This window comes from Mesocricetus auratus, unplaced genomic scaffold (genome assembly GCF_017639785.1).
Source record: "Mesocricetus auratus isolate SY011 unplaced genomic scaffold, BCM_Maur_2.0 Super-Scaffold_100004, whole genome shotgun sequence".
NCBI lineage: Eukaryota > Metazoa > Chordata > Mammalia > Rodentia > Cricetidae > Mesocricetus > Mesocricetus auratus.
Window position 1 is genome coordinate 113,305,402 of NW_024429189.1, and position 12,886 is coordinate 113,318,287.

Genomic DNA, 12,886 nt, shown 5'->3' on the forward strand with positions numbered 1-12,886 from the left:
AACTCCAGTTCCAGGGTTATTTGAAGAACTCTTCTGAGCTCTGTGGGCACCAGTCATTTTCACGATGCACAAACATACATACAGGCAAAACACTAACACACATAAGATAAAATAAATCCTTAAAAATACAAAACACTCTCTCTGTGTTTATAACCACTCACATTCTAAGACCCCACGGGTTCATTCTTCAACCTACTCATTTCTCTTCATTCTGCCTCTGTAGCTTCTTCTGAGCAGTGAGTTTGGCTCTTTGGTGACTGTCAAAAGTGGCCACACAGGTCAGACTTCAGAGAGGTCACCTGCACACCACTTGACCTGGACCGAGAGCTGACCAGTGCCTGCAGGTCCTCGCTGACCTACTCACACCCTTTCTCGTGGGATGAAGTGAGAGGAGCTGAGCTGGAGAAGGTGGGAGCTGGCTAGTGATGAATAGACAGGTCACTGGTCTTGAGGGAACAGAACCCCACTCTTACATCCATATAAGCGTGTCTGCTTGAGTACAGGACACCAGAGTGACCAGCCAGCAGCTTGTTTCCATTTCCCTCATGACATTTGCCTGGGGCCATTGTTTCCTTGCTACACCCAACCATCTAAGAAATGTGGTGGATGCCCACTCTGAAGGAGCATGTGGTAAGATGTGACAGTGGGTTACAGCCAGCTAATGGCCCCTGAGAGGCCAGCATCAAGCACACCATGAGGGCAGAGGAGGCAATGAGGTGTGGCAGGCAAGGGAAGAGTATAAGGCTATCTGAGTAGTCTCATAAGTAGCCTGCCTCTGAGGGCCACTGGGATCCATGCCACCAGGGACCTCTGTGGAACATGCCTCACTGTCATCTACCTGGGGCAGGGATGCTGGGCTTTTGATCAGGCACCTGTACCTGCAATTGGATAGAACCTATGAACTTCCTGGCACTGTTCTAGTCCTAGAGATAGCCTCCATTAGGCACAGACTTTTAGGTGCCAGCAGCAGGAAGCCTCCCTCCACCCCGGTGTACTCCTATGAGAAGTGATGGACACAGTGTTGCTGCCCCCACTCGAGGCACTTCCTGTGTGATGGACACAGTGTTGCTGCCCCCGTGGGAGGCACTTCCTGTGCCTGGAGGAGCCGATGCTTTCGTTCTCTGGCTGAGCACACCAGTGAGACTGTCGGGTGTCTGGTGTGCCTCTAACTATAACACAAAACTTCCCATATAAACCTAACGCCCCTATTTGATGTCCGTTCTGTAGAGATTCCAGTTTTCAGTATATACACATGGGGCCAGTTCTCTGATGTAGTCAGCAAAATTAGCTTTTCTCCTTTACCTCACACCCAGTGAAAGATAAGCTGTAATTAAAGAGAGGAGACCCAGCTGGCACTGAAATAATTGTATTTATCATACTTTGTCATTCTGGGGGTGGGGGTTAGGAGGTTGCAAAGACATGGAAGCAAAGACATCAGCAGCAAAGACATGGAAGATCACAGAACAAAGACAACTCAGATGGCTCTCTGGTAGAGCCCTCAGCCCCTGCTTCATTTAACTTTTATTAAATTGAACTAATTTTTGTGTTTGTGCTTTGGGGACTGAAGTCCAGCCTCCTCAAATTCCACAGGACACTTGCTGATCCAAAATGGCCCCCTGGCCCCTAGTAACAGGGCTTGAGAACGTGTTCTTAGATGGTATCTGGAGGCTGGGGCAGTCCTGAACTTCTGGACTGGGTCCTGTGTGGCTATAACGAGGACCTAGCAGCCACTTCCCAGCTAGTTCTGCAGAGCAGGTGAGAGCTTGCTTCCCAGGCCTGCCCAGTCTTCACCTGAAAGAGGATGGAATGCCTCCCGCTGTGTCCTCTGCTCCCAGGGACCCTCTGTTGTCCCTCAGGTTCATGTGTGTTGGGAGTATAACCTCTTGGAAACCCAGTGCCATGTGGAATGAATCGAGTGCCACCATCAGACAAGGTGGTGTGGAGCGACGCCTGCGAGGTGCTCTTGCAGGTAGTAGATGACGGTGACCTTAGTAACCTGCCACTCGCTCTTACCACGTTATGAAGAAAGGCTCTTCATTCATAAGAAAGAAGTTGCGAAAGAAAGAGGTCCCTGCTATGGCTTCCAGCTGATTACTGACAAGTGCCAGTTTTTTCTTTTTATTAGAATAGATCGTATTTTCCTGGCACAGGGGACATTTTGGAAGGCTGGAAGTATTATATACCCTGATTGTGGTGGTGGCATTAACAGAGATGTTTGGCATTAACAAGGAGGCAGAATGAAAGAGAAAGGCTGAATGCCATTAACCTCTTCATCACACTCCAGGGATCAAGTACAAAGACAAAGAATTGTAGTTCTTCCTTTCGTGTTGCAGTCCTTCTGCAAAGGGACCCAACCCAGACATCGCTCAAATCCGAAGACGACCAACTATGCTACCAGGCCAATGTCAACGCGCGACCTGAAAGTCTTTTCTTATCCAATCTCGCCACCCTGCGGACACCATGGGCACCGCAGCCTCGGTCCCGGCATCCACGCCGTCGGTTTTGAAATGCTGGTTTGAGAAAGCAAAGAGATCAGCTTCTGGAACTACAAAAGGGATTGCATACTGGTCTTTTTTTTTTTTTTTGAGTAGGGGTCTATTATTTTGGAGATGCCGACGAATATAATCTTCTTGGCTCCCAGTCTACCGCTCTACCTCCATCTCCTTGGAAAGGTACCGGGTGTGGGTGGAGGTGGAAGGCATCTCACTCTTACATGTTTTTTTTTTTTTTTCTTTCCGGATTCTCCACCCCTCGCCACATCCTCTGGCGTTGTAGTTTAGGCCTTGGCACAGACTTGGGGGTACTTTTAGGGATGGCTTGTTCCTGCCTCAAGCTACAAGACCCCAAAGCGTTTGCGCGGCATCCCCCCTAGTGGTAAAACCACGCTACTGCGCGGCTTGCCGTGTGAAGGCAAATTTTCTGGCTGTTGAGCGAGACTCGCCTTGGCTTTCTGGACTGCTGTAAGATGCACCACAGTCTAATTGGATTTGAGGGGTGAACAGAAGCACCTGGAGGCCAAATTACGTGGTGGCCAAAAGATGACGGTCTCTTCTTTCTAATAACTCCAGCTAAAGGAGGAAAGGATTGGACTGAAGTCAGAATCTATCTGGACTCTCCAAAAACTTGGACACTATCCATTAACACTCTTACAAGAGCTACCTGCTCCGCAGTCATTTGCAGTGGTACGGGACAGCTCAGGATTGTAGGGCAGCGCTTGGGTGCCACAAGTGGGAATTCCCAAGCGCTCAGTACATTCCTGGCCCACAGGACCAGTTTGCTGAGGTGTGTGGGGTGGGGACTACAAAGAGTGCAGAAATGGGGGAAAGGGAGGACTACAACCAGAAAAAGATGGATGCGCAAATGGAGATGTCTCCTGAGGATGCTAACTTGCCAGGCCACCCAGACAAGTAAAGATAGAGCAGCTACTCCCATGGTCAGACTCTAACTGTAATTACGAACCTGAGTCCTCGTCTTCCCTCTTACCGGGCTTGGACCTGAGACTGCGCTTTGGTCAAGGGCATCTGGGGGTCTCCGGGAGTGGAACTGCGTCCGGCTACGTTCCAGGGACAGAGGTTCTTCCGTGGGTCCCTTAGCTCCTCTCAGGAAAAAAGCGCTCTGGCGCCTCCTAGTGGCAGCGCACAAAATCCTAGCTTTCCCACCCCACGTGGTTCGCTGAGCAGAGGAAAAATTCACTTGCAAGACCGCTTTACCGTACTTGCTCTGATGGCGGCGCTGAGACCTATTCGTCGCTTTTAATAACGATGCCCTGGCAGGGAAAAATAGAGGCTTTTAAAATCCTGTGTGTGTGCGTGTGTGTGTGTGTGTGTGTGTGTGTGTGTGTGTGTTGGGGCGTTGGTGAAAGCAATAAAACTCAGATCGCTTCTTTGAGAGATAGCAGCAGCTATAATGCTCCGAGGGGATCAGGGTTTATTTGCAGATCCTGGATAAAAGATGATATATCGACGAGGTTTAGAGTGTCACTGAGCCTGGCCTCTCGGGAAGCCACAAGTACATATTTCCTGAAATACCACCCAACACAATATGTAATCCACTGCCACTTAAGCACTGGGAGGGGAGCGCCAGTGTCCTGCAAGTTTGCACCCAGCTTCTAAGTTCGAGGTGGAGAGAAACTACCCCTCCCTGGCGGGGTCTAGGGCACCTCAATGCTCTTTTCCTGGCCCTTGTCTTCTGTCCAAGTGATTACTAAACGATGGGCCTTAATAAATACATTTGAGAAATGTCCTTATGCTCCGCAAATATTGGATTAGCTTTTCAATGACCAGGCTCTTGAGAAGGCTAGAGAAATCCACACCAGGTCTCAACTAAGCCCAACAGTCAATAGGTAAGGAAAATAAGTTATTTCCCTGGCGGGAGCAGGGAGTGCTAAAAAGCAGGTGCCACTCTGTGAAGCTATTTACTGAGAGGGGGTTTCTAAGCACAGAAGAGGAGAGGGAAACAGAACTTGAGGTAATGACATTTTTATCAGTTTACTGGTGCTCATTAAGGTCCGGCTTCCCCCAGAGAAGAACGACTGCCTTCTATTTTATTTCCACAGCCCAGTCTGAGCTCTTTCTTATTAGAAAATATGCGGCTTATTTGGGTGATGTTTGGGGGGTAGAAACAACTCAGACTGCTTAGGAAAGGCCACCCCGGGTATGTTGCTTCTAAGCACTGCTCTGTGCAGGAGACACGGAGAAGTACGGAGTAAGTTTCTCCCCGGCACTAAGATACCAGTCCAAGTAAGGAGATGTTCCTGAGCTGGTCATCAAGCGATTCTGACCGAGGTAAGGCACCTTGGAACTGGCTGTGGTTGCAGTTCAGCTGGGCTGAGCAGCACCCCCCCCACACACACACACACTAGGCCTCTTGGAGCTTCCCAGAACTATGTGGGAGGCCCCTCTCACTACCAGGTCGTGAGTGCATGAACACAGGGGACTGGGTTTGCATGGACCTTGAAGCCCAAAAGCCCCAGGAAAGTCAGAGAATAACTAGGCCCTGAGCACCCCAGGCCTGTTCAATGGCTTCAGCGTGGAGTACCGTGCCAGAGGAAGCCTAACTGTCATCTCAGATACAGAGCACACCAGGTGCCCGAACCATGAGGGAGTGTGTGTTGAGAGAGAGAGAGAGAGAGAGAGAGAGAGAGAGAGAGAGAGAGAGAGAGAGAGAGAGAGAGAGACTGACTCTGTGTCATGGGGCCTAGGCGGGGCAAGGGCCCTCTGAAGCCATCAAAGACAGGGTGGCTTTTTTCCCCTCCTCCACCCTCCTCCCCAATAGATATAGCACGAATTTTTAATGCGTCTTCCTTTCACAGACAACAATACAGGGTTTGAAAGCCGGACACAATTTGGGTTTTGTGCGGGTCCCTCCTCGCGCTCCCTCGGCCCAGCTGGCCATATGGAATCCAGCATGGAGTCCGCGGATGACAAAGGGACCCAGTGACAGGCCCAACAAAACCCCAAGGAGACTTCTGCCTGACTCCGGGATTCACTGCCCGCGATAAGCGCACTGAATGGTGCGGGTGGGGGGCTGGGGGGGTTCTGTCTCTTCCCCTCTCTGTCCTCTGCGATCCTTTCTCTGTCCCTTTTTAATATGCACGCCTCTAACATCTCCAGCTCCCAGCTTTCCCATTGTGCGGTTTTGTGCGGCCCTCTGTAGATTGGGCGAAGATAGACTGCCGAAGCGGACCCCGCGAGGGGTGCGCTCCCAGGGCGCTAGGGTTAGGGCCACACAGGGCTCCACAGGCTCTTTTATTGACTCCTTGGGGACGCGACGACAGAGAGGGGTGGGCGCAAGGCCCACCTCCGGGGACTCTTGAGTGCACACACTGAGAGCACGGGTCTACGGCCTTAACCTGACAGACAGTGGAAACCTGCTAGAGTTGGGGCCTTCATACTCCCTTGAAGGTCGGAAAGGCTCTTGTGATTGCTTGAGGCAGAAAGCCTGAGCCTCGAACACTTACTTAGCTCTCATCCCTCCAGGGCTGCCTAGTACGCCTAGCCCCAGAGGCCTAGGGTTTAGGGAAAGTTGCACTTGGGATAATGAGTAATTGGTTTCGGGGCAGGTTGAGCATCTGCCTTTCATACTGCACAGCAAACGATGGACAGTGAATTCTCTGGCTTTTACAAACAGCAAAACAAAACCCCACAGTTTCCAAGCCTCTGCATAGAACAAAGGGAGACTTTTCAGCATTTAGGAAAACTGTCCCCTTCCCAGAGTTGAACCGGAGATGAGCAAGAACCTGTAGTGGGGTATTAGAAAGACTCCGGTGCCCTCAGGGATGCGGGTGTGTGTGCACAAGGGGGAATAAAGTGTAATCATGTCCCTGGGTGTGTTGTGCAGATTTGGTCACAAGGATAATCGTGTTTGCTTTGGATATTGAATTAAATCTGATCATCAATTGGAGGGGAAGAGAGAAAAAAATTCAACTGGGATGGCTCCTTTTGCCTGCCTCCTCCTTGCCCCTAGCCTCAGGGCTGGAGCTCTGGAGGAGCACAAAAACTATATCCAAATAGACTGACTTCCGACCTAGAGCATGGCAGCTATGGGGGGGGGGTCTGACTCATGAGCCACGAGTGAGACAGAGTACAAAGGTGTCTGCCTGGCTCCCTGAACCTCTCTCTCTCTCTCTCTCTCTCTCTCTCTCTCTCTCTCTCTCTCTCTCTCTCTCTCTCTCTCTCTCTCTCTCTCCAGGACCGTGTGCCATGTGTCTCCAGCATCAAGCAGCTAGCTCAGTGGAAGAAGGAAAGATGCAACCTCCAGGGACCCTGTGCACTTGCCTGTCCTCCCACCGGAGCGCATGGAGAGAGTCCAACCTCTACTTTTGAACCATTCACCCAGAGTCATGACCAAGAAACCAAGAACTAGCATGGTGAGACCCAGCTCCACAGGATCCCTGTCCAGAGGAGAGGGATGGAAAAGGTGGGGAATCAGTAAAGAGAAGTCTGGGTTGCCTAGGATCGCCAGTAGTTCCCTTTCCTGGCTCCCTGAACTGAAGAGTTTGGAGGAAGAACCAGCAACACCTGGTTGTATGCCCAAGACCCAGCTAGTGACCGGCAAAGCCTCAAATGCCCCAGTCTCCGCTCTCCCACGCCTCACCCTGGCGACTAGGCCTTGAAGAAGTCAGCTAGGCCTCAACTATTTGTTACACAAATATTGAAAAGAGGTGCAAAGTAAAGAGAAAGCCATCAGACTCAGCCTCAGATGCCCCCCCCACTCCCCTTAGCAAGGGGTAAATCAAACGCAACAAAGTGAAAGCCATCGAGTGTAGTGGCTTCAACAGCTTTTCAGGCTGAAGGAGCCACTCATAGATTTGGGCGAGCAAGGGGGGGGGTGCTCTCCTTGTTTGGCTTTACTAAAAGTCACTTTTCCTCCCCTTGTTGGGGATTCAGAGAGCACACAGAGTCCCTGAGAGCCAGAGCCAACAAGGACTTTGGACACCGGCTACCAGACTGAAAGCCAAGCTGCCCAGGTTCTGCATTGACTGTCCGGTCTGTGCGGAAGAAGCCTATCCCCGGTGCTCTTCCATGGTCTGGGTACCCGCGGCCGCTGGGCTGGGAGAGGAAATGTCAGTACCAGTCCAGAATATAGCCTGTCCAGGCTCCAGACTTGATGCCCCCGCGACACACCAGCAGGGAGACAAAGTCAAACAAACCTGATAACTGGGCTTGCTTTTTTCTTTAAACACAGGATTTTTATTAAAATTCTTATTTAAAAAAATTGAAAGCTTTCAGCGCCCGGCGCTCTTGGGGAACCACGCGGAACTTCTGAGTTCCAAGCTCCGGGACTCAGGATCAGGAAAATGGGGCCGGGGGGGTGTGTCTCGCCTACACATGTTTTCCTTTTTCATAGTTGAAAAATGTTTGCACTGAACAAATTAAAAACAGGGAGGAAATAAAAAAAAAAGGAGGCAACTCAAACATAACCCATCCGAAACAAACGACAAAAAGAGTTAGGCCTGATTGGGAGACAGACCTATCCAGAAGGTCATTTGGCAACGATCACCAGCGATATTTACAACGAAGAGCGAAATCTGCCACCAGTTGTCAGAACGTGAACATGGCCATAAATATTTAGCATTTTCTTATATAAAAAAAGAAATCCTCTATTTTTTTAAAGTGTTCTCCACTTGCTTAAGAGGGCTGACAATATCGCTACTCACACAAACATATTTTACAAAATTCACGAAAGCAGTGCGGGGATGGGGGCTGGTCCTTTCTCTTTTCAAGTGACGACGTTAACGTTGGGGTAGTTTGGTCCCCTCAGGGAGAGGCAAAGAAGCGAAGCTGCGCAAACATTCTGTAAACACGACTTAGAGTTCTACCTTCTCCAAAGATTCAAAGGAGAGAGGGATGCGGCAGAAGTCATGGATGGAATCTGCCACTCTGAGAAGACACAGGCAATCTCCCGGTGCCTCCCCAACTGAGCCGAGCCTCGGCTCGACTCTATAATAATAATTATAATAATAATAATAATAACTGTGGTAAGGATCGAGTCCTTCTCGCCACCGCCGTTGCTGGGGTGGGGCCAGGGCCTACGGCCTCGAGTCTTGGAGAGGTGGCGTTCACCAAGTCCACTGCTGGGCCTGGACCAGGGGGTGTGCTGTCGGGTACTGGGGGGTGCTGGCCGAGCTGTACTGGGCGTTGTACTGCATGTGCTGGAGCGACTGCGCGCTGTAGGCGGAAAAGGGGATGCCTGCCTGGAAAGTGGCGGCTGCCAGGTCCTGGGCTTTGAGCGCGTGGCACGGTTTGCCGTCCCTGACCAACACCGGCACGGCCACACGGCGCGGCGAGGGCAGGGGTGTCACCTCCATACCTTTCTCGGCCCGGGCACGCTTCATCTTGTAGCGATGGTTCTGGAACCAGATCTTGACCTGCGTAGGAGTGAGGCGGATGAGGCTGGCCAGGTGCTCGCGCTCCGGAGCCGACAGGTACCTCTGCTGCCGGAAGCGCCGCTCCAGCTCGTAGGTCTGCGCTTTGGAGAAGAGCACTCGGCGCTTTCGCTTCTTGCCTGCGTCCCCCCCGCCGCCCGGGGTCTCCTTGTCATTGTCCGGTGACTCGTCAGCCGAGGGCTCTGGGGACTTGGAGCTGGAGTCTTGTGGGGGAGCGCTGGCCGCCAGCCCGTGCACTGGGTGGGGTAGGGAGGAGAGAAGCGCATCAGGCGCCTGGAGGCCGAGTGCCACCTGGGCCACCCGGAGCCCCAGGGATCTTCTGTGGGCCTGTGGCCCTGGGCAGCCCAGACCCACTGCCTTTGCGGAAATGCCCGCCCGGTTCCGCGCCTGAGGAAACCCGAGGAAACCGTCGGGGTCCGTTAGGGTTCAGAGAAGAGTCTGCGCAGTGGGGGCTCTGAGGTTCAAGTTTCTAGGGGTTCACACACTATGAGGAGAATTTAGTGCGGGGGAGAGTGTGGACGATCATCGAGGGTTAAGGGCTCCGGCCCCCTTAAACCGTTTCCTCTCTGGAGAGACGTGGGCGGATTTTTAAAAGGAAAACCTCACAATCCCAGCATTGATGGGCTTGGCGCGGTAAAGCAGGTTTGGGGGGCTTTCGCTTTTGCTTTCCGGCTTTCTGCACACACACACACACACACACACACACACACACACACACACACACACACACACACACACACACACACACACTCGTTGCCGCTTGCACCACAGTTCCGTTACAACCATGCAGGGGCGGGATGAGCTACTTAAACCTTCTCCATCCTCAACCGCTAGCCGGACCCTGACCGCTGACTAGCTCTAGGGAGCAGAGCCAAATCCTCTCAGCCCTCTGAGTGAGTCCATGGGACATCAGCCCGGTTGACATCTCTAACCAGCCCTTAGGAAACATCTCTGTCCTCTGCTTTAATTTCTCACGTGGAAAAAATATGACATCAAGTATTTTGCAGGGACGGGGAAGGATGGCTAGTGAGGAGGTAAAAGGGCATTGTAAGCAAATGTTTCAAAATCTAGGGATCCCGGGTGGGGACTTGGACCTTAATTGGCTTCTTCCCCTTAACTCCCAGCGTCCACCCGGGCTACTGCCTCAGCAATGGAGTCATGCATAGTCCTTGCGGACAAGTTTCGCTACTTACGGGAGTACTGGAGGCCCTCGGTGCTGGCTAGCCAGCGAGTGTAGGGGTTGTCGCTGCTGTCGTAGAAAGGGCTCTTAAGGGGCAGGCTATGCACAGCGTCCAGGGCGCCCTGCCCCAGCGGCCCGGCCCTCTTGGCGGGCTCTGGCCCTTCGCTTTCCTCCTCCGGCCCTTCGGCCACAGAGCCTTCCTCATCGTTGGTGTCCGGAAGGTCCAAGATGTCCTTGACTGAAAACCCCGTCTTTGTGTTGGTCAGCGACATGGTTCCGGACCCCGCAATTTATGCCGCAAAGTTGTATCTTCACTTGGTCAGTTCGTGGCGCTCCCCAGCCCGGGCGGGCGGGGGAGGGGGTTAAGGGAAGGAATGGGGGGGAGGGATGGGGGATGGGTTTTAATTATTGGGATAATTATTATTTAAAATGAGAGGAAGACACTGTGGGAAAAGGGAATAGGAAAAAAATAATAAAGCCCACCCGGCGCCTCTCTCTTCTCAGAAAGCACGCGGAAATGTACGCAGTGACTGGAGGCCTGCGCGCCCAGCGCTGCGCGGCCTCAGTTTGTAACTCCAGGAGGGGTGCCAAGGTGCCGTCAGCTCGGGCTCCGGCGGCCGCTCCGCGCGCGGTGGCGGCTGGTGGCGAGGAAAAAATGGGCCATTGCCCGAGCGATCAGTCCATATAAGGCTGGGCTCCACTCACGAACCTGGGGAGGGGGGAGGGGGAGAAAAGGGAGGGAGGAAGGGAGGGAGGGGGATCGAGGGAGTGAGAGAGGGGTGAAAAAAAGGGGGAAGAGACATTAAAAACGCAAAGGTTGGCCACGTGTGGGCGGGTCTTGGGAGTCAAGTGGATGAAGACAGTATTTGCAGATGTGAAATTGTGGGTTTTGGGGAGCTCTGCGCTCCCAGCCAACGGCCCTCTAGAGCAAGATGAGAGGTGTAACGTGTCAATTAATTGCAAAGATGGGGAGAGCTTTTTTCCTCCCTCAGTATTTACATACAAAGGGCCACCGCGTCGCTCGCGAGTCCACACACTTGAAAGGCCGTTTTAACAAATTGCATCTTAAGGCGGGGGGGGGGTGCGGGGGGAGCCGCTGGGGTGAGAAAGAAAACAAACAAGAGAGGAGGAGGGGAAAAAAAGAATCCTCTGTAACATTCACCGGTTCCTACCTCCCCACAACCCGCGCGCACCCCCCACCATAGCTAGCCAGAAAATTGGCGATTTGAGGAGCCTTTGGAAAAGGGGGAGGGGTGAAGACGGAGCCGCTGAAATCTCTCCTTCCCATCGCTGGTGGTTCCCTAAACAAGATCCGGTTCAAATGGCAAGAGCCCAACTTCTGTAAGCCTCCTAGGTCAATATTTTGGTTGAAGCTTAAGGATGAGTACTAGAAATGACAAGTCAAGTAATTGATTCTAGTTAGCCGCGAAAGAGCTGGAAACCCAGGAGAGGAATAGGCTTGGACCTGCCAGAGCCACCACTGAAGAGGACCCCCCCCCCACACGGCCCTTTATTTGCTAAAGACTCATTTACCACCCCCAGCCCCCAATTTCCTTGCAGTAGAGGAGGACTCGCCATCACTTTCTGCTCTGCGGGCGGTCCAGGGAAGGGAGGGGCGGGAGCCTGCTTCTCTCTGGCCAGGTTCGGACCTGCGTCCCAGAGCCTCTGGCCTCCACCGGGTGGAAGGGAGAGCTGAGGGCCTCTGTTCCTTCCTACCTTTTATAATCCTGGCCTCTCCGGCCCTCGACTACTGCAGCCTTCAGCTAAAGGTGGAGCGGCGGGAAGAGAGCCGGGATTGTGTGTGTGTGTGTGTGTGTGTGTGTGTGTGTGTGTGTGTGTGTGTGTGTGTGTCCGACCCGGGTGAGGACGCCGGAAAGCCACCGCGAGAAGGTTGCCGGGCTAGTTAGTGGTTGTTGCTATGTTTTCTCTTGAGTTTCCTTCTTTCTTGCGAATCCTTTAGTTTCTCCAAGTTTTTGCTCTCCTCGGGGAGTGTGCTTGGGGTGGGGCACACTCCAGGCTCCCAGTTGGCATTAGGTTATTGTGAACTTTCTAATAACCTCTTTCAAACCTGGGAACTGAACTTCTCTGAGCTGGGAAAGAAAATGCTGTATCTCACACGCCCTTCATCCAATTTAAGTTCAGAAGTCTTGGGCCTGGGGAGGAAGTTTGCTACGTACTGTTTGTCGACCCCATCTAGAGTCAGGAGTGGACTTAGCCTCTCGGTGGAGGGAGGCAGAGAAGACCAGGCTTGGGTCTTTTCTTCCCAACTGTCTCTGCTTGAATGCCTTAGCCCAGGGGAAGCAGAGTGCTCGGGAGCCGAATCCTCCCAGCGCACAGCTGCTTGGGCCGCCCCCACCACCCCCGGGTTTCCAGAGCCTTGTGACAGCGCCTCTCTCCGAGCTGCTCAGCGTCTTTCTGCTGCTCTTGTTGCCTCGCCCCCAGTATGTGACGTGGGTGACAATGGCCCAGGTTGGAGCGAGCCCCACGTCGGCGCGTCCTGGGTGGTCGGACCCGGGCAAACACAAATACAAACCGATTGCTAAGCTGCGGACAATGAGCGAAATGTAGACAAATGTCCCGCTCCCGTTGGAAGCCTTTGTCCAGGCCCGGTTTTTGCATTTATTTCAGTGGCGAAATAATACATGATTGACGCTCTCTTTCAATGTGTCCTAACTGTTTGGAATAAATCTAAGGTTGTCCCTAGTTGTCATGGCATTCAACCCTTTTCAATGGACTATCTCTTCATTCATTTCTGAATCCGTCCACAATATTAAGGAAACCCCTTCATGTCGACGTTCCCCATTCCTCTTTCTCCTAGT

The 12,886-nt window shown here is 52.5% G+C and overlaps 1 protein-coding gene across 1 annotated transcript; it reads right to left on the reverse strand.

The window, feature by feature from the left end:
* Positions 1 to 8,515: 8,515 nt before the first annotated feature.
* Nkx2-2 (NK2 homeobox 2) lies at positions 8,516 to 10,364 on the reverse strand. The gene is given in 2 exon segments (NM_001310552.1): positions 8,516 to 9,123; positions 10,081 to 10,364. Coding segments are annotated over 2 exon segments (822 nt in total). The 5' UTR covers positions 10,340 to 10,364; the 3' UTR covers positions 8,516 to 8,560.
* Positions 10,365 to 12,886: the final 2,522 nt, after the last annotated feature.